This window comes from Macaca thibetana, chromosome 4, assembly GCF_024542745.1.
Source record: "Macaca thibetana thibetana isolate TM-01 chromosome 4, ASM2454274v1, whole genome shotgun sequence".
Lineage (NCBI taxonomy): Eukaryota > Metazoa > Chordata > Mammalia > Primates > Cercopithecidae > Macaca > Macaca thibetana.
This window is the reverse complement of record NC_065581.1, coordinates 58,153,469-58,178,687: the sequence shown is the minus strand read 5'-3', so window position 1 is coordinate 58,178,687 and position 25,219 is coordinate 58,153,469. Positions and strand designations below refer to the sequence as shown.

At 37.2% G+C, this 25,219-nt stretch overlaps 3 protein-coding genes across 5 annotated transcripts in view; 2 read left to right on the top strand and 1 right to left on the bottom strand.

The window, feature by feature from the left end:
- Nucleotides 1-25,219, top strand: part of DST (dystonin) — a 1,587,602-nt gene that overhangs the window by 568,839 nt on the left and 993,544 nt on the right. The window lies entirely within an intron of this gene.
- Nucleotides 1-25,219, bottom strand: part of PRIM2 (DNA primase subunit 2) — a 311,497-nt gene that overhangs the window by 130,825 nt on the left and 155,453 nt on the right. Inside the window, exon 8 of the mRNA XM_050788782.1 lies at nucleotides 5,499-5,566. Within this exon, the coding sequence (XP_050644739.1) occupies nucleotides 5,499-5,566 (68 nt within the window). The remainder of the gene's footprint in view (nucleotides 1-5,498; nucleotides 5,567-25,219) is intronic.
- The window catches only part of LOC126953305 (60S ribosomal protein L21-like), a 710,657-nt gene that overhangs the window by 618,383 nt on the left and 67,055 nt on the right, over nucleotides 1-25,219 (top strand). The window lies entirely within an intron of this gene.

Sequence of the window (25,219 nt, the reverse complement as noted above, 5' to 3'; positions counted from 1 at the left end):
ACTTCTTCCAACGGGAAAGTTTCTGGTATCAATTTTGAAAAATGGTAAAGTCTTATGAAATAATTAACTCATCTCTTTTGAAGAGAGGGAAAGACAGTATTTTTAATTAGAAAACTTAGGTTTTCTTGGCTGCTGCACGGTGAGCATGGTGGCTCACACCTGTAATCCCAGCACTTTGGGAGGCCGAGGCAGGCAGAACATCTGAGGTCTGGAGTTTGAGACCAGTCTGGCCAACATGGTGAAACCCCATCCCTGCTAAAAATAAAAAATTAGCTGGGTGTGGTGGCATGTGCCTGTAGTCCCAGCTACTCAGGAAGCTGAGGCAGAAGAATCACTTGAACCCAGGAGGAGGAGGGTGCAGTGAGCTGAGATCATGCCATCGCACTCCAGACTGGGTGACAGAGCGAGACTTTGTCTCAAAAAAAAAAAAAAAAAAGGAAAGAAAAATTAGGTTTTCTTAATGAGAACATCATGAGGCTCCATCACCAACCTGTAAAATAGGGATTATGATAACCATCTACCATCCACACTGGATTGTTCTGAGTATGCACCAAAAAGCTAGGTTGGAAAATACTTTTTTAAACTCCAGTCAGTTTGACTTTATGGCCTGTCCCCTTCTCCCTTCTAAAACATTGCCCCTTCAATTATTCCCTCTTACTCCCATACTACTCATTTCTGCCTTAACCTGTAAATATGCTCATCTTACCAATCTTAAGGAAAAATTAAAACACTTTCTTCAACCATGAAGCTCACCAATGCAGTCCTTTTTCCTTACATGTGCTCAGAATTAAGCTCTACCAAGAGTAGCCTACTCCCTATATCTCCACAGCTTCATTTCTTATTTATTCCTCAAATCCTCATAAGACTTGGACTTGTATCCATACCATCAAGCACCCATCATCCCACTATCCTTTTTTGTTCAAGGCTCCTCCCTGGTATTTTTACTGGTTTCTCATATCCCAACTCCCGCACTGCCCATCACAAGTCATTTAAACACTGATATTCGGTGGGTTCAACTCTTTTCTTGTCTCTCTATACTCTCTTCCTGAGTGATCTCAACCATTCCCTTTATTTTAACCAAGACCTGCACAGTGATGACTAGAAAATGTCTCCCTGATGCAAACCTCACTCTTCAACTGTGGGTCTACATTCAACTACTTACTAAACATCCCCCACATACATCCCCACAGGTATCTCAAGCTTAAAATGTCTGAAACTACTGAAATTACCATCTAAGCAATCATATTCATTCCCTAATTGCCTTGTCTTCCTTTCTTTATTCTCCTTAGTTAATGACAACATTATCCCTCAAGTGAGATTATAGTTCAGTCCAGTCAGCCTGAGAAAGCTGACTGATAAGAATAAAACAACAACAAAAAAACAATAAATTTCAGTCCAATCTGAGCTCCCACTGCGAGCCACTACTGTGCTAGAATGCACGGAAACCAAAACAATTAAGTCATGGCCCGATTACTTAAGGAGATAATTCCACGAGGGAGACAGTTCAATTAATAAAATTATGTACATTGTATTTAATTCTGATAGAAAATGTTACAAATTTTATAACTTGTTCAAGTGCCTATCTCTCAAATGAAACCAAACCTAACTCCCTGAAAACAGAGATTGTGTGTTTTCTTTTAATTCTAAGCACATAATAGGCACTAAGTAACTAATGAGTGAATGGATGATACTAATGAATTAAAAACACAGTTGTACTGCCATAAGATATTGAAGCACGATGTTTTTCTGTACTTGAGAATTGGATTCAACTAAAAAAGTTTGGACATATCACTTCTGCAGTCTCAAAATAATATATATTGTTAAGCAATATTTTAGATTATTTGATTGGCAGTGTTACCCTAATTCTCTTTGAGTCTCTAAATCCTGTAAAATGATTTGAGAATCTCTGTATTGCTACTTCAATTTTTACAGGTATTTTGTATTATCTCCCAAATTAGTTTTATTGACAAATTTAATTAAAATGCTATTCATCATTCCTCTTTCCTCATCAGAGGCAATAAACAAAATCAGACCTAATAATGATCTCAGTATCAACCTCCTAATGTCCATCCACCTCTATGTAACATTTAAATTACACCGTTCATGCAAATCAATTTTTTTCTAAAAAAATTATTATTACAATCTCTCAAACCAAATATTATTATTTCCTGTTTAGAACTAGGCAAAAGGAAGATAAAACAAAAACATTACATTTAGACAAGCAAAAGCAACAATTCAATATTCTTGAAAGGCTTATCACAAGGTTACTTTGTAGAACAGGAAGTGTCAAACTATGCACATCAGCTGCCACCCGACATATAGATGTCTCTGACATGGCAATAAAATGAGAAACCATTTGGTTTAATAATAATAAAAAAGCAACATCAGTGGGTACATATTACATGTAGCATCTAGTCCTGGTTGCCTAGCAACCAGTCATGAGTGAACTCCACAGAGAATAAAAGCCCTTAAATGAATGTACAGTTTGTGCAACTTTCAAGGACTCGAAGAGATGTGCCAGTAGTTAATCTAAATTCTAGTTGGCAATTACCATACTCAGATGGAGGAAGGAGAATCCATCATCATCTCTCAGAATCAACTGTGAGATTAACTAGAAGCGAGATTCTACCCTTTAGGTTTTTACCTTTTGAACCAGTGGTTTTCTAGGAAAAAAAAATATGACAGTATGATTTATAAATTATAAAAACTTTATGCAGAAAAAAACAACAAAATTTCATTAATATAACTTGCATTCATTCATTCAACAAAACACGTAATACCTATCATACACCAGATACTGTCTCAGCTACTGAAAACACAAATATGAACATCACTTTACAAGCTTTCAAACATACTATAATGGAGAAATCAAACAGTAAACAAACAATAACAATACCACAAATTCTGTAATACAGAGGAAGGCATGGGATATTATGAAAACATCTATAAAAGACTTCCAATTCAGACTATGGAGGTGAACTAATTAATGGTCAGGGAAAACTTATCAGAAGAGGTAATGCTTGAGGTGAGTCTTAAAAGACAAGCAAAAGTTATTGTAAAAGCGGAGCATGGGGAGAATATATATAGATTTGTGTATTTATATACATCTACAATATACTTTAAATACAAATAAAATATATATTATATATATTTAAAATATTTTAAAATTGTATTAAATACATTTAAAATACCTTAAAATTATATTAAATACATTTAAAATGTTTAAAATTATATATATAGTATATATCTATAAATTTACATAAATAGAAGTGGCAGAAGGAAAAATATTCAGAAGGTCATAGAGGTGAGTGAGCAAAAAGCATGTTGTGTTAAAGGAACTTCATGGCATTTGGTGAAATTAGGATCTCAGTGTTAAAACAGGAGTCCAAAGAGACAGACAGCCCAGGCCTCTTCCAGAAGGACCTCTTATGCCAGGCTAAGAAGTTCTGGCTTACTCCAGAATGAAATTGGAGAGGCAGAGATGGGTCTTAAGCCAAGGAATAATATAAACACATATGGCAATGATGTAAAATATATTAGAAAGGGCAAAGCAAACAGACAAGAGGCTATGATAGCAAGAGATATACTCAAGAGACAAAACTGCCAACAGAGTTGAATGCGGCAGGTGGGCATTAAGCAAGATACTCAAAATCAATTTCTGAGATTCTTAACTCACTGACACAGAGCTCTAGTAAATTTAACAATCATATATAAATGTTGTTATATATGAAAATGTATGCTATTCAGTCCCTGCTGAAATATTAGACTTGATCAACCCTCCCTTCTTCCTAACCCAACAAAACAATTATACAAAGGTTATAAAGCTGTCTGGGAAGGAACAGTTACTGGAGAGCAGGAAGAAAAGGCAAGGAAAGGGGAGAGGGGAGGAAGAAATAAAGGAAAAATAAAGAAAACTAAAAGATACCAGAATGTAAAATCTATCCACACTTCTGAAAGAGAAGTTTAAAAAGAATTTTTCAAAACCATAAAGGAAAACACTATTGGTGCTTGACTATATAAAACTTGAAAATGTAGGTATGTTGACTAATACAATTTTAGAATTTTAGAAAAAAAGTATGTAACAAATACAACAAAGAGTTACTACCCTTTAAAGTATGTAAGAGCAAATAAGATCAGGAGATGCTATCAATAAGTGAGCAAAGAATACAGGTAGTCAATCCCACCTCAAAATCAGGAAAATGAATTATTATTATCAACAAAATGCACAGGATCACAATAGTATCTCTATGTCTAACCCATTAGCAACTGTTTTGACTGCTCTATCTTGTTCAGAATATAGTAACATGGCAGTCTTATACAAATATGAGTGTATAGGTAGAATAGGATTTTGAAAAAGAAATATACATACATACTTAAATCTTTAAAATGGTTCACATCCTTTGACAAAGTAATTTCAATTCTGAAAACCTACCCTAAGAAAATGATCTAAAATACAGATAAAGGTTAACATATATCATTGTTTTACAGTTAGAAAAAAAAACTGGAAATGGTCTAAAGTTTCCCAAAAGGAGATAAATATGCTACAGTACAGATATACAAGAAAATATAATGTAGTCACTAACAACAATGTTTTTAGAAAGATTTTAATACTAAGGTAAAAAATATTACAATGTTTATAAAAATGGAAAAAATTGTCACATAAACGATAATTTCAACACTAAGTAAAAAACAACAAAAATAACAAAAACATAGAAAGGCAGGGTATGGTGGCTTACCCCTGTAATCCCAGCACCTTGGGAGGCTGAGGCAGGTGGATCACCTGAGGTCAGGAGTTCGAGACCAGTCTGGCCAATATGGCGAAACTCTCTGTCTACTAAAAATACAAAAATTAACCAGGCGAGGTGCCCCGCACCTGTAATCCTAGCTACTCGGGAAGCTGAGGCACAAAAATTGCTTGAACTCAGGAGGCGGAGGTTGCAGTGAGTGGAGATCGCATCACTGCTCTCGAGTCTGGGCAACAGAGCAAGATTCCATCTCAAAAAATAAAAATTAAAAAAATTAAAATTAAAATAAAAACATAGGATAAATATTATTTCTGAGCAGTAATGATAGTTTTTTCCTTTTCCTTTCCTGTATTTTCTAACTTTATTTTTTAAATAATGAGACTATATTATTTTTGTATTTAGAAATGAACTCCATCCATCTCATCTATCCTCAATAAAAGTATGCCTTAACCTTGTACTTACAAAAATAGCTCATTCGAGATCTTTCTGTAAAGTTAGTTATCTCTACTCATTTAACTTAAACTTATCAAGCAGTTCTGCACACTGTTGTTGAATTAAAAGAGCTATCTACAGTGCCCTAAAGTCAAGGGTAACAAGTACATGGTATTAAGAACTTCAATTGGAATAATGGAATGAAAGCAAGAAAAAAAAATAAGTTTTTAGTAATCGAAGGGGTTTCACCACTTTAATACACTTTATTCACTTTACTGCACTTGGATTTATACGCATAACAAGGCTGTGCCTTTATATTACCTGAGGTGGTTGAGCAGCGGCTGAAGTCTTTCATCAGACTGCACAGCAGGCAAGGACCTGGCTGTTAACTAAAAGCAGGGAAGAAAATTAGTAAAAACAGCAAAGGCTGAACACTGAACATATTTGAATACTAAATGTAAAACGAGTTGAAAAGCAGATAGGGAGGCAATACTTAAAAACATAAGGTTATATTTCTCTTTTCTCAAATCAAGAAATTATACAAAAACCTGACACATTACGCGATCAAAGTTAGCTACATGGTTCTAAGGACACAGGATATGTCACTAAGTTTAAAAGTAAAGAAAAAGGTGAGCAAAACAGAGAGTAAAAGGGAGTGTCCTGAGTTCATGAAAAAGCATTCACTTATAAGACTATTATCTTTGTAAATAAAAATGTAAAAACTTCTAAATATAAAATTGTATAACAACCAATCTTGTAGCACTGAGTCCTAAGATGATGAAGAAATTGGGAAGAGAAATTCTGATTTATAGCTATGCCACTGTGAAACTGGTTACATATAGAAGTGTATGTACTTCATTCTGTCAGCTGCATGACTATAAGGAACCAAGAATATCTTTTAAGTATACAGAAGCAACTCAAAGTATTTAATATTAAAATATGACCTCAAATTGAGCTAGGAAATAAGAAGTCAGAGCCAATACTGTGTACCAACTTGACAGCATATCAACAAATGTGAATTTCTGATCTATTTTATTACAACAATATTAATTATATATCTATATATCTCTATTTTCTTCTATGTTCTTAAGAGAATGCCTTTTTATAAGAATTTGACACAAGGAAATTAAAGACATCCATTCAAAGTAATCTGACAGTTTGAGGTAAACTTAATAAAACATCAAAACAAAAATAAAAGATAAATCTCTTCAGGATTCAATTATGATCAAAATGGTTCTCATATTTTACTAATCAATCATTTAACAATTCACAAAAAAGAACCTTAAGGCAAGCAACAAACTGAAAGATACCCTTTGGGTTTATATAGTGTATCCTCTTTTTAATTTTTTTAATACATTAATTACAATTTCCTAAAAATGGAAAACAGACATTTAATTCATCAAATCTAATTGTATTATGCAAATAAAAATAAAAATATCATCTAAAAATATAACTTTTTTTGAAAAAAAATTGACCAAAGTGCCATATATGAAGTCATTTTTATTAAATAATTTCTAATGATAATGGAGAAGCTTTCCCCAATTTTGTACAAGAGTCAACACGTTGACAAAGTTACTAATTTAAAATACGATAAAGTGAGACAATTAATCTGCTGCAATTTTAGCACAATCAATACACTTTCAGTATCCCTGAGAAATGCTAAGTCTTGTATTTTGAAACATGAAAGATGTTATCAAGGTTATCAAATTCTATAAACAAAACACTTGAATACTTTAATACATCCTTCACCTGTTAATGTCAAATCCTGTTACAAAAATGCCATTTTCATTGTTCAAGAGATTTCATGTCTCAGAACCAAAGCTGTTTTCTAAAATGATTTAAATGATTTATCTAGACATTTCAAAAGTCAATTCTCTGAAAACAGAGCAGACAGAGTGGGCTTTTTCAGTCACTTCTGTCAATCTATATAGTATGCCTTCTAATCAAACTGTCTTTTCTAAATAGAGGCAAACAAAAAACACCTCAGTAAAAGCAAAATATTTCTAGATGTCTGTTCAGTCCATATAGGAAAGATTTTCAAATCTACACCTTCCTCTTAATTTCAGTCTTCATTTCCTTTTCCCTAAACTATTAATACATCTCCACTGTTATTTCTGCTGCCATTCTTGCCCCTTCCTAATTTATACCAAGGTCAGAGTGAAATTTTCAAAATGAAAGTTAACCACACCCCTCATTAAAATCATCTAGTAATTCCCTCAGACTCCCAGGGTAAAGTTATTACATCAGTCTTTCATCAGACATTTTCTTAAAATTTTCCTTTTAAGCAGCATTACTGAAACAATAGGCACTGAATGAGTGACTGCCGATACAGCTTCTGCCAATTCCACAAAACACAATGACAGCACATCAGGTAGAAATTTTCCATAGCTCCAGTTTTCTGGAACACATGTGTTCGATGATATGCATTCTCCCATCCTCCCCTTCCCACCTCCAACTTACTTTCAAGATTGAATCTAGCAAGAATGATTCTTAAGACAGGGAGAGGCCAATGATCTGAGTAAAATTATTTCAAGGAAGATTTTTGAGTTTTCCAAAGATTTTCTTTTCAACTTTTAAGACAATTAGCATTTACAAAAAAAGCATGCATCTCTCCACGCTAAGGATATGAAGTAATAAAGCTATTTCAAAGCTCTTTAAAGTGGCAAACCCATCTGCTAACCTTTTGCTGACAGAATGCAAACTTCATTTTAGGAACTGTTGGCTCCATTTCTTCCGAAATTTTTCTCTGAGCTAATGTAGTTACTACTTACATCCACTGGACTGTGATTGGTAACTGCATCCCTAGCACTTGCAACACAACAGATGCTTAGTTTAGCAAGTATTTATTGAGTATGTAATAAATTCAAGAAATTACAACTATGTAATTTCATTAATTGATAAAAATGAAAGTATATGTCTATATTTCATAAAGCTTTTCAAATCCCTCCTTTGAGCAAAACTAAATATAAATCAAAACTAAACTAAGTAACAATTATCAAGTCTTCCAAGAAAGCAATACACTGTCACAGTAAGATTTTTAGCATTTCCTCTACAACCAGAAAGCTGTATCTATCCAGGTTAAATCGACTTTGGCTTCCAACTATGTTTTAATTTTTTTTCTTTTTATAGAAAACACAACAATATACCTGACACATAAATCACCAAGAATGAAAGAGAAGGAAGATCTATCACAGTTTGCATCTGCAAAGCCTAAACGAGTTGTCTAAGTTAGGGCTATTTCATGGGAACCATCATAGAAGTTGGCATAACTTATAGCTTATTTCTCATTATTGTTGAAAGGTTAGGGGTGAGTTAAGATGTCCTTTCATTATTAAAACTATATTAGCACACTGAATTAACCAATACAGTTTCCACTGTTTTTAGACAAGTATAACAGATTACTAACTCTTAGATAAATCTCATTTTAAAAATAAGTGTCACTGAGTAAATTTTGCCCTTTGACATATATTTGGTTACAAAAATAATGCATTTTACCAACTATTAATCCTCCATTAAATGCTAATAAATCAGGTGATTACTCTAGACTTCACCACTACACAATATATCCATGTAAGAAAACTACACTTGTACCCTCCTAAATTATAAAAATAAAGAAAAATGCCCATAAATATCAAATACATTCAAAGTACAAGAGACAAAAGAGAGTCTGGAGGTGCCTGGTCCAACTTTGTCATTTTATACATTAGGAAAGCAAGTTCCTCAGGCCATAAGCAACTAGTTGCTGGCATGGCCAGAAGCCTTCACCTAATCTCAGAGCACCTCTGTCCCCTTTGAGTCCCCCACCTCTCAAAATAGGACAGCACTCTTCAAGATTCACTTTACCTCACAGATTTTTAGTCTTCAAGATTCCCAAATTTTTTCATGGAAAATTTCTTCATGTCATTAGGGATTTGGCTCAAATATCACCTCCTCACAGAGGCCTTCCCTAACCTTTGGTAAAGGCTAACTGACACTTTACCAAGGGTTGGGAATTTTATTTCTCAAGATATACTATAACAGGCACTACCAAAAGATTGACCACAACATAGTTCCTTCTTTTTTTTTTAGACAGAGCCTTGCTTTGTCACCCAGGCTGGAGTGCAGTGGTGTGATCTCAGCCCACTGCAACCTCCGCCTCCCATGTTCAAGTAATTCTCCTGCCTCAGCCTCCTGAGTAGCTGAGATTACAGGTGTGTGCCAACACCCCCAGCTAATTTTTGTATTTTTAGTAGAGATGGGGTTTCACCATGTTGTCCAGGCTGGTCTCAAATTCTCGACCTCAAGTGATCCACCCGCGTCGGCTTCCCAAAGTGCTGGTATTGTAGACGTGAGCCACTGCGCCCAGCCATAGTTCCTTCCTTCTAATCTATGTCTCTCTGATTTTTGGTGGAAAGGGCTGGGTCACTAACTGATTGTTAGAAATACTGACTGAATCTATACTTTCCCAACAAGGGTCTGGTAAAGCAGTAGGTATTCCCTAACCCTTTGTAAAGCAGCAGGGTATTCTAGCTATTACTCAGGTACCTCATAACATTTATCACTACCTGAAATTATCTGATTAATTTTCTGACTATGTCTTTCTCTCATCACAAGAATATAAGCTCTGTCAGGGTAGGAATCTCTTCTGTCTTGTCATCGCTTTCCCCCAACTGCTCAGAACAGCACAATGGTATGGCATGCAGTAAGTACTCACTAAGTTTTGGAGACTGAATGTAAGGTTTACCCCTCTCAAATATTTCTGACAGAGGCATGAGTTTAGAAAAGTCAGCCCTTGACCCTGATCCTTTTGGTCTTATATTTCTAATTGTTTTCATTAGTAAATATGTCCTATCAAGTAGAGGAGTCATACACGCTTCTCTTTTCATTTCCAGCTAAATGGAATATCCAAGTCCTTCTGTTAAAAGGAGGGCAAGTGCACTACCCTGCAACGTAGCTGAAACTGTGACCTCCTGGTTCAAAAGAAACAAGTAGCCCCAAACTAGCAGTCCAAAACTCAAATTTTGGATTGTCATCTGAAAAATGATGAGGTTCATAAATCTGGAAAGAGAAGCGTTATTTCTCGTAAAGGGTTGCAGCCTGCCGGATGGCCATTCTGATAGGCTAGATAGCCTCTACCCAGAAGCCAGAAACAGACACTTTGAGGGAGGAGCGAAGGAAATAGGAATTTATGCTGAACAGGGTAGCCAAATACACATATTTAATAAGCTATAGGAGGAGTCATGAATATTTATGAAAGGAGAAGCATGCATACACGCAATTAAGGTTCGCGTCCCTTCATGAGTCAGGTGTAAAAAAAATGGCGGCATTAGCATGATCCAAAGGTGGAGCTTTCAGGCATCGGATATCAAAAGGTGAAGCAGAGAACATGAAAACCCTCACTGCGCATCCTCCATAGACTGGCCTGAACCACTCTGTGGTTAGTAGTCTCTTGTCACGGGGGAATGTTGGTTAACTGTTGTGTGGAAACTGCAAAAGGGAGCGTGAGCATCAGGTGGTTGGTTGATATCAGGGATGGAATGAGTCTTTCCAAAGGGCTCATTTCTGTTTAGCCTAATGGCAGTTAGCAAGGGATGGGGCATAATGAGGCATGTCCAACCTCCCATTCCATCATGGCTGGGAACTCAACTTCTAAGGTTTCTCTAGGGTTCCCTTGGCTAGGGGGCCTAAAATTTTATTTTTATTTCTTAAAATATACTATAACAGTCACTACCAAAAGAGTGACCATGACATAGTTCCTTCCTTCTAATCTATGTCTCTCTGGTTTTTGATGGAGGGGGTTGGGTCACCAACTGATTGTTACAAATAAAGGAGAAATACTGGCTGAAGGTATATTTTCCCAACATTATTAAAAATTTCAAACATACAAAGTTCAAAGTCGTTTACAATGAACACCCATTTAAAAGAACAGAAAAACCTAACCAGCCAAGACTGAGACTGCTTCAAAAATTTATATAAAGTAACTAAGGAACAGACAGTGTAAATATGACTCTATTCAAATAAGACTCAGACCAATGTAAAGAAATAGCCTTTGTTATTTAAATCACAATGCTAAAATAAAAGTGTGTGTTTAAACACCTTTCAAGATATTATTCCTAAATAAATAAGTTGCAGCTCCAGGTAAGTTAGTTATTTTGAAAGACAGTCCAAAATGTTTGTCTCAAAACACCTCACCTAAAAAGGACATAAAGTTTTAAGAACACTGAAATCCAGCTAGGCACGGTGGCTCATGCCTGTAATCCCAGCACTTTGGGAGGCCGAGGCTGGTGGATCACCTGAGGTCAGGAGTTCGAGACCAGCCTGGCCAACATGGTGAAACCCCGTCTCTATAAAAATACAAAAATCAGCTGGGCAGGAGGGCGGGCGCCTATAATCCCAGCTACTCAAGAGGCTGAGGCAGGATAATCGCTTGAACCCAGAAGGCAGAGGTTTCAGTGAGCAGACAAGAGCAGAGATCGCGCCACTGCACTCCAGCCTGGGTGACAAGAGCAAACCTCTGTCTCAAAAAAAAAAACAAACTGAAATCCAATAGTAATTATAAGGTAAATCTACTCAAGAATAGAAAAATCTGGATAAAAAGCACGCTTGATTGTCATATTTTTTCAAGAGTAAAGCAAACAGAAAATATTTTTTCTTTTTAGATTTCCCTCTTAAATTAGATCTCTTTAATATAGCTAAAAATAAACTTCATCAGGATGGAAAAAGTACTTGTTAGAATTACATTCTCTATTCAATAACACTTTTTAACAAGTGGGGTAGGAAGCAATTTTGGTTGCACCTAGGAAAAGCAAGAGGAAAGGAGACTATGGACAGTGAAAGCTTCAGTTTTATCAGAGATATTCTCATCCTTTCCTTGGATTCAATCCAAGAAAGTTCTGAAGCAAATACAACCCTCTAAATTTATGCCAAGGAAGAAGTAAAGCTCTGCAGACTGAATCACTTAACATGTTTGCAATTCTGTTTCTCAGATTTTAGCTTATCTTTCTTTTCATTGTGTTGGTTCTGTAAATAACTAGGAGAGACCAAACCTCCCTGCTTCCAATTACTGACCTTTGTTACAGATTAACTGGCCTTCTTTGTTGTCCTTACCTAACTCAGATCAGATGGCACCCAAGACTCCATGACAAGTTACATCTTCAGTGTGGAATGTTAAATATCTTTCCAGAAAGAAAAAGACCTCCTTAACTAATCAAATCATTGTAGGTATGCATTAAGCCTAACATAGAAAGATGTTGAAATTGTGTTAAACTTCCCTACATTTTGTCTATATAAGCGATCCTAAGCTTTTACACTTTGGAACACTGCCTTCCATTCTTTGGAGTCTGTGTTTCCCATGTGGCTAGTCCAAACTTTTTGCTTGAATAAACCCTCTTTAAACTAGCCTGTGACCCTTTTGATTATTTTAGGTTGACAGTATGTTAACACTGGTTAATTCCTGGAGGTAAATACATGAATGTTCTACTATTTTGCACACAGTTGTGTTTGCAATAGTTCAAGAGAGGAAGAGAGGGAAGACTGACTTATTTCCTAGCAGGGTAAGGAATGGCTTGGAGGAGGACAAGCTAAAGTAGAGGCAAAGAGGTCAAAAGGGTGGCACATCCAGTGATCTAGGGATCCAAGATGAAGAACCAAATTATGGCAGAGGCAGTAGCGACAGAAAGGAAGACACGTACATATGAAATATGTAAAGGTATGCTCCATAGAACTATTATCAGAGAAGGGGAAGATGGAGAGGACATGCAGGTAGGTAGATAATTCTATCAACTGCAAGACAGTGGGTACAGAAGAGGAAGGTGGGAAATGAAGGAAAATTTAAGTTTCATTTTAGGCACGCTGAATTTGAGGTGCTTTCAACTAAGAGGTAACTAAATATATATGGATGTAGAGACCAGGAGAGATTTAGATTTAGATTTAAGTGTTATCAGCAAATAAGTAGCAGATAAAGCCATGAGCTGGCTAAACCTTCCCATATCATATGCATAAAACAGGGATGTCCGACTGTCATTGAGCTCATTAGGGCACTATGTTGAGGGTTCATGCTGTAGAAAAGAAAAAGTATTATCTTTCTTTCCCATCACTAGGTTCATGACTGAGAGTCCTATAACAAAAGGCAGATTAACAAGAGTAAAGCATACAAATTTAAGTTTTACGTGATATGGGAGCCTTGAGAAATGAAGACCCAAAGAAACAGGGAAACGTGTGTTTTTTACGGACAGTTGTGCAAAAGTATGATTGAAGGACAAAAGGGTATAGTCTAACGGTAATAAACTGGGGGAAACTTAGCAAGTCCTGTTTATTCAGAATCTTCTCTTTGTCCCTGTGTCTTCAGAGACAAGACAGGTTTAGGAAGGGCACATCTCTGATGAAGGCTTTATAACCTACCTCAGGAGGAGGTCGGCTAGGGTTTATGGCCTGCTTCAGAAGAGGAGCCAGGAGAAGGTGAGAATGACCACCTTGTTTCTGTTGTTCCCTCAAATGCCAAGGAGCATGTCCTAAATGCCATCAGTTACAAGCCACATCCAGGAAACGGTACAGATTGAAATGTCTGCTCTGGATAAGGAACGGAAGATTAGAGATATCTGTCAGGCATGTGCCATTCTTAATTGGAACAAGAAATTTTGCCGACAGACTTGAAGTTGTGTAACACTGATTTTAAGCAATTATAGATTAGTTATAAAACATAACCAGTAGCTCCTTTAACTCTTGCTGTACACCTAGAATAAATGAATTTCACTCTGTGAAAAAAATGTTCCTCTGCCTCCAGCTATGAAGCTGGCTGTTGCTCTTAAAACTCCCTAAAGAAGATTCTGCTGTTAGCCAATTGCTATTTTGAAGCAGAATTGTTTAAAGGGATTGATAAAGGCCTGTAGGAAGAACATATTTTTCATGATTTTCTTTGTCAAATGATGAGCACGAAGGGAGGGAACAAGAATACACAAGGAGGTAAATACGTAAGCAAATATGGTAAGTGGTTCTTAAAGAGTTAACAGACATTTTAAAAGCAAAAGTGGCCCAATCTGTTGAAAATGAAGAACAAGAGGGTGGCTTCATTTTAAAATAATAAATCCCTTCTCTGAACTGTTCACCCAACACTGGCGAAATTAAAACACATAAAAATGACAGGAAAACAATGCTCACTTGGAAAATATTGCTCAATTTTGTTCTCTGGTGTTTTTACCCTCTACCACTCACTTCAGCTTCCTTACAAAAACTCAAGAGGAATGACAATATCAAGAAATCCAAGATAGGTAATCAGTACAATTTAGGTCCCTTCTTTTCATATAATATTGCCTATTCGAAGAACCAGCATAGTACTCTCTTACAGTGGTATTAGGGCGGTGGCATTTATTATTTACAAATGACAAAGAGATGAATATTATTTATTATGTAAAATGACAAAGAACCAAATATTTTAATGGAAAACAAATAAGGAATATTTTTCAAAATGTCTTTGCATTCTTCTCATTTCACATAAGATTTGAGATGGCTCCTACTGCATTTTGTAACTCCCATGAGTGCCAACTCAAAATCTAGAAATCTGTTTTTACCAGCACTTTTCTGGTAAATTAAAGATGCATAGGTTATGCTTATATATGTATTCTAAGAGATAAACAATTTATAGACCAGGAAAAATTTTTTTTAAATCAAAAGGCAACAATTTATTTAAACAGACCTCACAGCAACAAAAAGATACAGCTTTAGAGAGAACAGGTTGTTCAACAGAACTATCACTTTTATTACTGGGACCAAGGCAGATGTCAAATAAAATTAACTTTTACAAGCAGCTGCTCTTTTAACTTCATTGATTTTAACAACAGAAAATCCTGTGTCTTTTGAACTACATTTTCTTATAATAGCAACAGATCCCAATTACAAACCCCAAACTGTGAGATTCCACATTACATTTCCCCTTACTCCTGGAACCAAATTTGTTCTCCAGTTTCATGTCCTCCCTTGGCAGGCTGAGATGCTGTTCATCACTAATCTTAACAGTCGAGTGTTCAAATGCCCACAGCACTTTTTGGTTTCCACAGGGCTCTCACACACATTATTTCAGTTGATCTTCACAACAGAGGTGGTTTCATCACTACAATGCTTTGATACACGGAAATTTCTCTATCAGCTGGCTGCAAACATGATTTTCAATATGTAAGCTCTAAAAAGCAACCAACGACCTTGTCAAGCAAAACGCATAGATTCCATTTGAGCTCTAAACATGCCCAAGTAGTTTAATTTCCAAAGAATATTAAACAGTGCAGAGTTAACAAGATATTTCCAGTTCAGGGGTCTGGATGATATGAAGAACTGAGGAAGCAAACCTGGGAATAGTGCAAGCAGACATCCCAGTACTGATTTTTGATCATGAAACCTATGGTGTGAAAAGAAGCTTGTTATTCAAAGGCTAACCTAAGCACCTTACTGATGCTCTACATCATTTAGAAATGTAAAACAATCGCTTGAGCAAGGGGAAAAAAAGTTATTAAGAGATATGCAGTGATAAATGTACATGGATCACTGACTTTTCTCCCTTAGAGTAAAACACCCATAAAATCATTTTACTTCCAGAGTACCCTGATAATTTGGGTTCAAAATTCTTAAGCTATTATAGCAAGCAGTTTCACAATTACATTTCTCATAAGCAAAAGAAAGATCTGGCAAACAGAATTCAATGTATTTTATTTTTTGCATTGGTACTGGACAGCTTGAACTGTCAACCTTTTGTTTAGCCTCTTTTGGAATTGCTCTTATGGAATAAGAATGCAGCATGCAGTTGGCATTCCTCATGTTTTACTATGTGCAGGAATTCTACATCAACTCCAATCCTCGCAATATCACTAACAGGGATATTATCTCTGAGGCTCCTCAAGACCTCTCAAACTGTTCAGCCAAAGGTACCTGGAACATTCAAGGAGGGTGAACAACAGGTGACCTTTATGCCCTAACCATCAACTTCCTTTAATCTCATATAGTTATCTTAAAAATGTATACATTTGACTCTAGAACATGTTCTTGCTTTTACTATAAATATGTTTAATTATTTTACCACTGAGTAACACAGTGCCATTGTTATCCGATGGTTTTATCTATTCCTTAGTACATTTAGCCCCATACATTTGGCTATTTTATTACTTTAGAAAACATATTACTACATTTTTACTCCTTACAGCCCACCTGAGGTAAGTCTTTGGTGGTACAACTGAAGCTGGGAGTTGGCTGAGACGATTCTGGATCTTTTCACTGTGTCATTTCATGTGACTACCACCATTTAGAGAAAGATGACATTTTTATCAGCCAAAAATCTTTTTATGCAAAGACTCTAAAAACCATTTAAATTCCTAGATTTTTTTCATTCATTTAATAAATTTGTGAGGCAATAACTGAAATTCTAAAGTTCCTTATTATTACTGTATTTTCATTCATCATTTTTGTCTCCTAAACATCTATACCATATTTACCTAAACATACGTTTGTCAATTTCTTATTTAATGTAAGAAAATAAACGCTTATCTAGGTTTTCCAGAACCAAAACCATTCCTTTACTGTTTATTGTAAGCATTAATCTTGTGCAAAATCTTATTATGTGGAAGTTTCTCATAGAAATTCCTAAATATGCACATAAATTCTACTATGTACACTGGAGTTGCCAACTGTATCTACAGGCATCCAGTAAATGTTTAAAAGATGGCCCAGACTGAATAGTGGGTTTCATAGTGCATGTTGTTTATCTTCTGTAAACAGTATAGGCCATGATTCCTTTAACTTCCTGCTGAGACTGTTTCCAGACATATAGCCTGCCCATTACACTGGCAATCTTACCGTTTTCCCTAAATATTACTAAACAGTGTACCACTTTTTGCAAACATTAAAGATAATCTATTCTGCACTACACTTAAATACATTATTTATTAAGTAATCTAAAATCAATGTCAAAGGTTCCACAATTATATTAATTACCAAAGTGAAGAGACACAGAAAAGACATGTATATGAAAATACACACTATCATTTTCTGCAGGAACTCTTTTTCCCCCAATTTGGACTTTTGTTAACATTTGGGAATGGCTGTAAAACAAATGAGAGTGGGCTGAGCGCAGTGGCTCAAGTCTGTAATCCCAGCACTTAGGGAGGCCCAGGCAGGAGGACTGCTTCAGCTCAGGAGTTCGAGACCAGCCTGGGCAATATAGCAAGACTTCATCTCCACTAAAAATAAAAAAAATCAGCCGGGTGTGGCGGCACATGCCTGTAATCCCAGCTACTTGAGAGGCTGAGGTGGAAGGATTGCTTGAGCTCAGGAGATCGAGGCTGCAGTTAGCTATGACTGTACCACTACACTCCAGCCTAGGCGACAAAGCAAGACCCTGTCTCAAAAACAAAAACAAAATGAAACAACAAGCAATGGGGAGTGGCATGTAGGAGGTGGACAAGATTATTACTAATGCCTCAGTGACAGCAATCTGTTGTGTAACAAAACATAGTCCTTGGAAATGCACTTGAAGAACTGAAGGGCAAGTAATCAACAAGAATACATAGAGATTTCTATTTCCCCCACAGCTGAACCTCAAACCACTGATCCAAATGTATAATTCAAGGATGGTAGCCCCAGATGGCTAATAACATACCTCTAATGTTTATGTTAACAGATGCTGCAGAAAGTATTCATTTGCTTAGTACTGCAGCTACTTTTTCTCGCCTCTGTGACTTAATTTTCTCTGCTCTCTTAGAGCACAATGATGTCTTCCTTGATAGACATCTTGCCTTTGTAGATGTTGAAAATGTTTTTAGTTAAATATAGAACAGCCCAGTGTGCCTCTACATCTCATTCACAGTTTATTTATCTAACTGAAATAATCAGATATTGCACTATTTTTTGACTCATTCAGTTTCATTTAAATTTAAGCTATTTTCTTTAGTCATAAACTAATCCTACAGTTTTTCTTTAAAAATAAATGAGACTATTACATAATTTTTTCCTCTACTAAAGGATTTCTATTTTTAAGCCCTTCTAAAAGGAGCTTCTTAAACTATGTGACTAACTTTAATTACACATAAACATGTTTTGCCTATTAAAACTAGAGACCTGTGATTAATTATAAAACTTTCCTAATTATATTTAAAACAAAACAGAACATGAAAAGTAAATAATTTTCATTGCCAAAACACAAAAATCAACAGAAACCATTGATTATGGAATGAAAATAGAAAAGTATAATGTCTTTACTGTGATAAGCACATTTATGCCAATTGGAATTTTCACCTCAGCCTTCTGATCCAACATTACATAGGATGCATTTCACAAATATTTAATTCATCACAAATTTAGAGACAAAACTCATTTAAAATTATTGAGGATGTTGGAAGGAAAATGAAATAGACATATTTTGAAATGTTGTAACAAACACATCAGGGTTGTTCCAAATCTTTTTCCATCTCCCTTTTTTTCCCTTACAAAATTAGGAATCATCGCAAGTAGCAACCTAGATCACTGATGTCTTCTCATTTCTAAATTCACAGAAGTTTCAAATAACACAGAATTCCTTTAACAACACAGGAGCCCCTCAATTTAATGTATTAATACCAGTAAAAATATAAATCAGCTCCCTGCTAATTTAGGTCACCTAGTAAATCAAAATTACATGCAAAATTCCATTCTTACAAAAAGTAGATATTTTTCTTATTCCTTGTTTCCTTAGGTTATGACATTTTTCTATCTTCTTTTAGATTACAGACAATAATTAGAAAAGATGCTGGTCTAAAAGTAAAAAAACCCTTACCTGCTTGCATAAGTTTTTAAAAAACAATGTAGCTATTATAACAACTGCCTATTTTTCTGACTGCCCAAAATGATGACCTGCCACTTTCATGATGGAATGGACCCTAGATAATATCATACAAGGAAGAAGGGTGTAGATTCTAGACCACTGTGACATACTATTATCTATACCTGCCCTATCCTACTCAAAGTACCAAGGCATAAAATCAAGAGTGAGGGTAAAGTAAACATGCTTGGGGATACACTTCCTAAGAGTAATCATTTTAATATATCATATTTGTAAAATGCTTTTTGATATCAGAACAGCTGGCTGAGACTTTTAAATGACCTTGACATACAGTTGACTGATTGCTTTCCAATGACATTATTTCATATTTTCTGGCACAATCACGCTGATAGTGTTTGATGGATAACCAGACAAGCAAAGGACAAGTCTGAGCAATTGCCATCCTTTATACTTGACTTCTTCATGTTTTATTACATATCTTAGGAAAAGGGAAAGGGAACAAAAACCCATAGGCAATGTTAGTTCCAAGGGGTCTCAATACACACAGGAAGCCCCAAATAGTATTATTTTGAAGCAGCCACAGTCTTTAAATAAAAATACACTTTGTTGTGACTAAAGAACCATCAACAGTTATAAAACTAGGAGGAGGGAGAGATTTTCATCTTGCATGTCTTCGTTAAATTTTGTTTTCTTTAGTAAAATGTTTTGAATGAATGGTCACAAGATCCTCTGAACAAAGCACAGAGCACCAAATGTAAAGCTTGATTTTCCTGTTCTGCTATTTGTGCCTGATTTATTTCCCCCTCAGTTTATTTTAATCAAATGCAAATTAACACCAGCATGAACTAAAATCTGTCCTAGCAAGATGCTTCAACAGTGCTCTCATGTGAACTGTCAAAGAGTTCACATAATTTTAAAGTCAACTACCAAAAAACACATGTATTTGCCATAAGTTGCCACTGATTTTTTAAATTACATTAACATTACCTAAAAGTACAGTAAATATTTTTGATTAAAGACATATCATAAACATATGGGCAACAAAAGACTTAAGGAAACAGGACATTTGCAACAGGAGCTTGTGACTTTTCACCAACATGGACAGATGATTTTTTGGTCCCTATGCAAGGTAAGAATGAAGATGCTACTCACTAATAGAAGCAAGAACAAATCTGGAAGAAAAACTAAAAGAGATTCAGTTTTGTCCATGTTAAGTCTGAACTGCCTGTTAGGCATCCAGGCAGAACTAGATAGACTTAAGAAAATAAAGCTGTAAGGCCAGGCACAGTGGCTCACACCTGTAATCCTAGCACTTTGGGAGGCCGAGGCAGGCGGATCATGAGGTCAGGAGATCAAGACCATCCTGGCTAACACAGTGAAACCCTGTCTCTACTAAAAATACAAAAAAATTAGCCAGGTGTGGTGGTGGCCACCTGTAGTCCCAGCTACTCGGGTAGCTGAGGCAGGAGAATGGCGTGAACCTGGGAGCCAGAAGTGAGCAGAGATGGCGCCACTTCACTCCAGCCTGGGCGACAGAGCCAGACTCTTAGTGAATTTGAGAAGGATGGAGGGGATGAGCCACTGGCAACAAAAATCCCTCTTGATCATTCAAGTTTGCTGCCTACCACCAGGAAACTCCTTTAAAATGTAAATCCTTTAAAGGGTAACTCTTTTAAAGGGATTAGCCTTTAAAGTCCCAGAAAGCAGCAGCACTGGAAGAAGGCAATCTCAGTAGGGTATAATCTGCAGGCTCCAGTAGGAGTGAGTGCCCTGGGGCAGCTGGTTGGCTTGTACCTGTTTTCATCAGCTCCTCGCCCCATCAGCCTTTAGTGCAGCCCTGAAATAACCCAACTGACACCAATTTCTGTGGCAAGGGGCAGGCAATCATTGTCTCAAAGCAATTGGAGAAAGTCACATCAAACCTCAAACTTCAAAGAAAAAAAAAAACACTTAAAACAATTTTGCTTCTCCTGATGCCTCAGGACACCCCGAGCCCTACACGAATCCACATACGCAGGCATACCAATTTGCAACAGGCTTAGTCACCCCTAGAATTTTTCATAGTTATTTTAGGTATTTCCTCAGATCTCTGCTTTACTCTTACTTCTGTAGTTTTTCCACGGTTAGTTTTGGGAGAAGGAGCCAACAGCCTATATTAACTCTCCATCTTGACAGAATCCCAAGTAAGTTAACAAAGGAACAGCTCCCTGTGCTACAGTGTAGGAAACTGGTGAAGTATTAGAAAATAGAATTACCTGTAAGGATTAGCCGAGTATAAATAATCTAATCCTTTTTTGGAGACGGGGGTCTCACTCTGTTGCCCAGGCTGGAGTGCAGGGTCCCAATCTCGGCTCACTGCAAGCTCCGCCTCCCAGGTTCACACCATTCTCCTGCCTCAGCCTCCCGAGTAGCTGGGACTACAGGCGCCTGCCACCACGCCTGGCTAATTTTTTTTGTTTTTAGTAAAGACGGGGTTTACCATGTTAGCTAAGATGGTCTCGATCTCCTGACCTCGTGATCTGCCTGCCGTGGCCTCTCAAAGTGCTGGGATTACAGGCGTGAGCCACCGTGCCCGGCATAAATAATCTAACACTTTTAAAACACCACACAGGCCAGGCGTGGTGCTCACGCCTGTAAACCCAGCACTTTGGGAGGCCGAGGCGGGCGGATCACGAGGTCAGGAGATCGAGACCATCTTGGCTAACACGGTGAAACCACGTCTCTACTAAAAAATACAAAAAATTAGCCGGGCGCGGTGGCGGGCACCTGTAGTCCCAGCTGCTCAGGAGGCTGAGGCAGGAGAATGGCGTGAACCCGGGAGGCGGAGCGTGCAGTGAGCCGAGATCGCGGCACTGCACTCCAGCCTGGGCCACAGAGCCAGACTCCCTCTTCAAAAAAAAAAAAAAAATCACACATACTCTTAAAAATACAAACAAATCTCAAATCCAGTTGCCAGACTAATAACCAATAATTAAGAATAATTCTTAACACAGAGAACTCTGTTATACTCCTAAGCATGAGATGTTTCAGTTACAGCTTAAGGAGCCTTGGGAAGTCCACTCATGTGCAGCCTGTGGCCCCTTGCACAGCCACGTAAGGATATGCCTGAGCCTACAACATTTCCTTATAAAGAGATAAAGAGTTCTCACAAGCTGTGCTGCGCATATCCCTTAGGGACTATCTTTCCCTGTTCTGGGCTGGAGGTTTCTTTCTTTGTTCTGTTTAAGCATGTGCATCATATAGTACCTGGCCAACCTCACTGCTATATCTGGCAAGGAGAGAACAGGGTTGTTCATCCGTAGCACGAGGGGACAAGGGCACACCCACAACCTCCTTGCCTTGGCTGCAGGATGAGACCCGCTGGACATGGGGACCAACTCACTGCTGAAGCTGACTTTGCCACCTCTTCTCTATGTGAGTAAAGTGTTGTTCCATCCACAGCCTGTGTGAGTCGTGTATCTCTTCAGGAACCCAAGAACTGCACACCATGTGGTGGGCTGGCATCCTGGGACTGCTGCTCCTGACGGTAGGTGTTGTTACACTCCTTGCTGTCCTCCACACAGTGGGACTCCTCCCCTGAAGGTGGTAACAGGTCTCACTTGCTCAGTAAGTACAAAAACATTCTCAGAATCATTTCTCAGTAAACTTCCAAGTGACTAGTTAATCTACATTCTACTTTTGAACTAATTACAGTTTCTACTGACAAAAAGGGCCAGCTTTGAAACCCTAGTGTATAGACTAAAGTTTTCTCAAGAACACTGCCCTGGAGAAGACTACTTTGCAGCTTAAAGATGAGGTGGGCAGGCTGTTGCTAAGGCAATAATCCTGGGAAACGTGGTTTGCTGGGATTCCAACCAATACCACCAGAAAACTTATCGGCCATTCATTCTAGTGGGGTTCTCCTTTTCCAACCTCTTTCAATATAAAATCAATGTTATGCATGCTCTAATTGTAGTCAGAGATTATATACTAGGGATTTTAATATACGTAAAACTGAAAGGGGAAGTCAGAAGTCAGATGGAAAGAACATAGTAACAAATGATGTAAGCCTGAGTTGAAGGTCAGACACACCTGGGTTCAAATCCTAGCCCTTACTAGCTATATGACCTTTACTTCATTCTTAGTGCCTCAATTTCCTCATCTGTAAACGAGCGTACTAGTCCCAATTTTACACAGCTACTGTAAACTAAACTTTACTGTATTAACTAAAATTAATAAATGAAGGGAACATATAAACAGGCCTTCAACTATATATTCAACAAATATGCATTATATAAAACAATGGACTGTGTGCTAAAAGCTAGTAGTTGCTGCTAGTAACAAACACTACTAAAACTCCCACCATCACCACTACTATTACCTCTCCTATTTCAAATTAATTGACTGAGCTTCACTCAGAATTAACATGCTTACCCTAGAGACAATTATTTTAAGAGTACATTTACAGAATTCTCAAATTATTTCAATCCCCAATGTGTTCAATTTGCTTCTTTAAAAAAAAAAAAATCAAATTATTTACTGCCATATGGTTTTTAGTAAAATGTTTCTTCTACAAGTTAAATGTGTTTGCTTCTAATTGTTTCTAAATGTAGTGCTTGTAGTATCATAAAAATAATTTTAGAATCCAAATTTCATTGATCAGGTCAGGGGCAGTGGCTCACGTCTGTAATCCCAGCACTTTGGGAAGCCGAGGTGGAAGGATCACTTGAGGCAAGGAGTTTGAGACCAGCCTGGGCAACATGGTAAAACCCCATCTCTACTAAAAATACAAAAATTAGCCAGGCATGCTGGCATGCACCTGCAGTCCCAGCTACTCAAGAGCCTGAGGCAGAAGAATAGCTTGAACCTGGGAGGCGGAGGTTGCAGTGAGCCAAGATCACACCACTGCACTCCAGCCTGGGCGACACAGAGGTTTCCATCTTCTTGTCCATCTTTAACAACATGAATATTTCATAGAAGATGGTAAACTTGAAAACACTGATTCAAAATCGAGTGCTTATTCCAATTAAATTTAATATTAAACAAGCTTATTAGAAGTCATTTTTGTTGTACAAAAATGCTACCTAAAAGTCACCAAAAATAAACATTAAATGCATTTTCCATTCATCACACAATTTTCTGAATTGCTTTATTTTCTGAATATGAAAAAAAATCAAATGTACAATCTATGTAAGGGGAAAAAGGATTAAGGTTTTTATATAAATAACCAACCACAGAAATGTTTATTGAGTGTCTACTCAATTTTCATCCATTTTCCCCAGACATCCATCTCACCAAGCCAAGTTGTTACACAATAATTCCTATGTCAATGCTAGTTATCTAGCTGTTTTCCCAGGTCTCATTTCTGATGCCTAGGCTTGTCATTTAATGTGAAATATGACTGGCTGAGCTATAAAGATAATACAACTGTTGGGGGAGTTGAACACACCATATATACTGGACACATCAGGAATGTGTCCACCGTGCTCAGCATCCTTATGAAGTTCAATTCACCCATCTAGAGCCTCTGCTCAGGCAAGGCCTCGCTTTCCCTAAGGATGGATCTGTGACTAAGAACATAAGGCTTCAGATTATCTGCTATCCATGGTCTTCCTGCCTCCAGTCCATTCTTTACTTTCTCATGGCAGGGAACTTGCCACAATACAAATATGTTCCACTATTTCCTCGAATAAGTCTCTTAACCCATTCATGCCGTAGGTTGCAAATTGTTTTGTGAAAAATCAGACCTTGGCAATGAACATGAGCAGGATATAAATAACCCCCACAAGCTTAGCGTTCCAATAATGGAACACTAGGCATAAATGGGTTAAATGACTCCTTACTGTCCTCCATATACAGTCCTAACTCTTTAGCCTGTTCTCCCCTCTTTCAGCCTCCTCTTCTGTCCCATTCCTCACCTGACACTTCTTCCCTTTAGGCTATACTCTTCAGACATTCTGAACGACAGCTCCTCCACTGGTCCAGCACTTCCACACCTTTACTCTTTGGAATTCCAATTCTCCTTCCACAAACACCCAATACCCTTCTCTGCCAAACACCTATTTAATTTTTCCATCTCTTAAGAATCTTCCAAGAAATTTCTCCTATCTTAACCTTATAGCTGATGACTCCCTTCTTGGCATCCCTGCAACACACACTCCTCTGCTGCTTTGTACAAATCTGTTTGCTTGTCATGCTCACTCTCTTGGACTGTAAGCTCCTTTAAGGGGGAAGCCAGGGCTTGTTTAACTGTGACCCTGCAAAACACAGCATGGAGTTTTCACTCAAT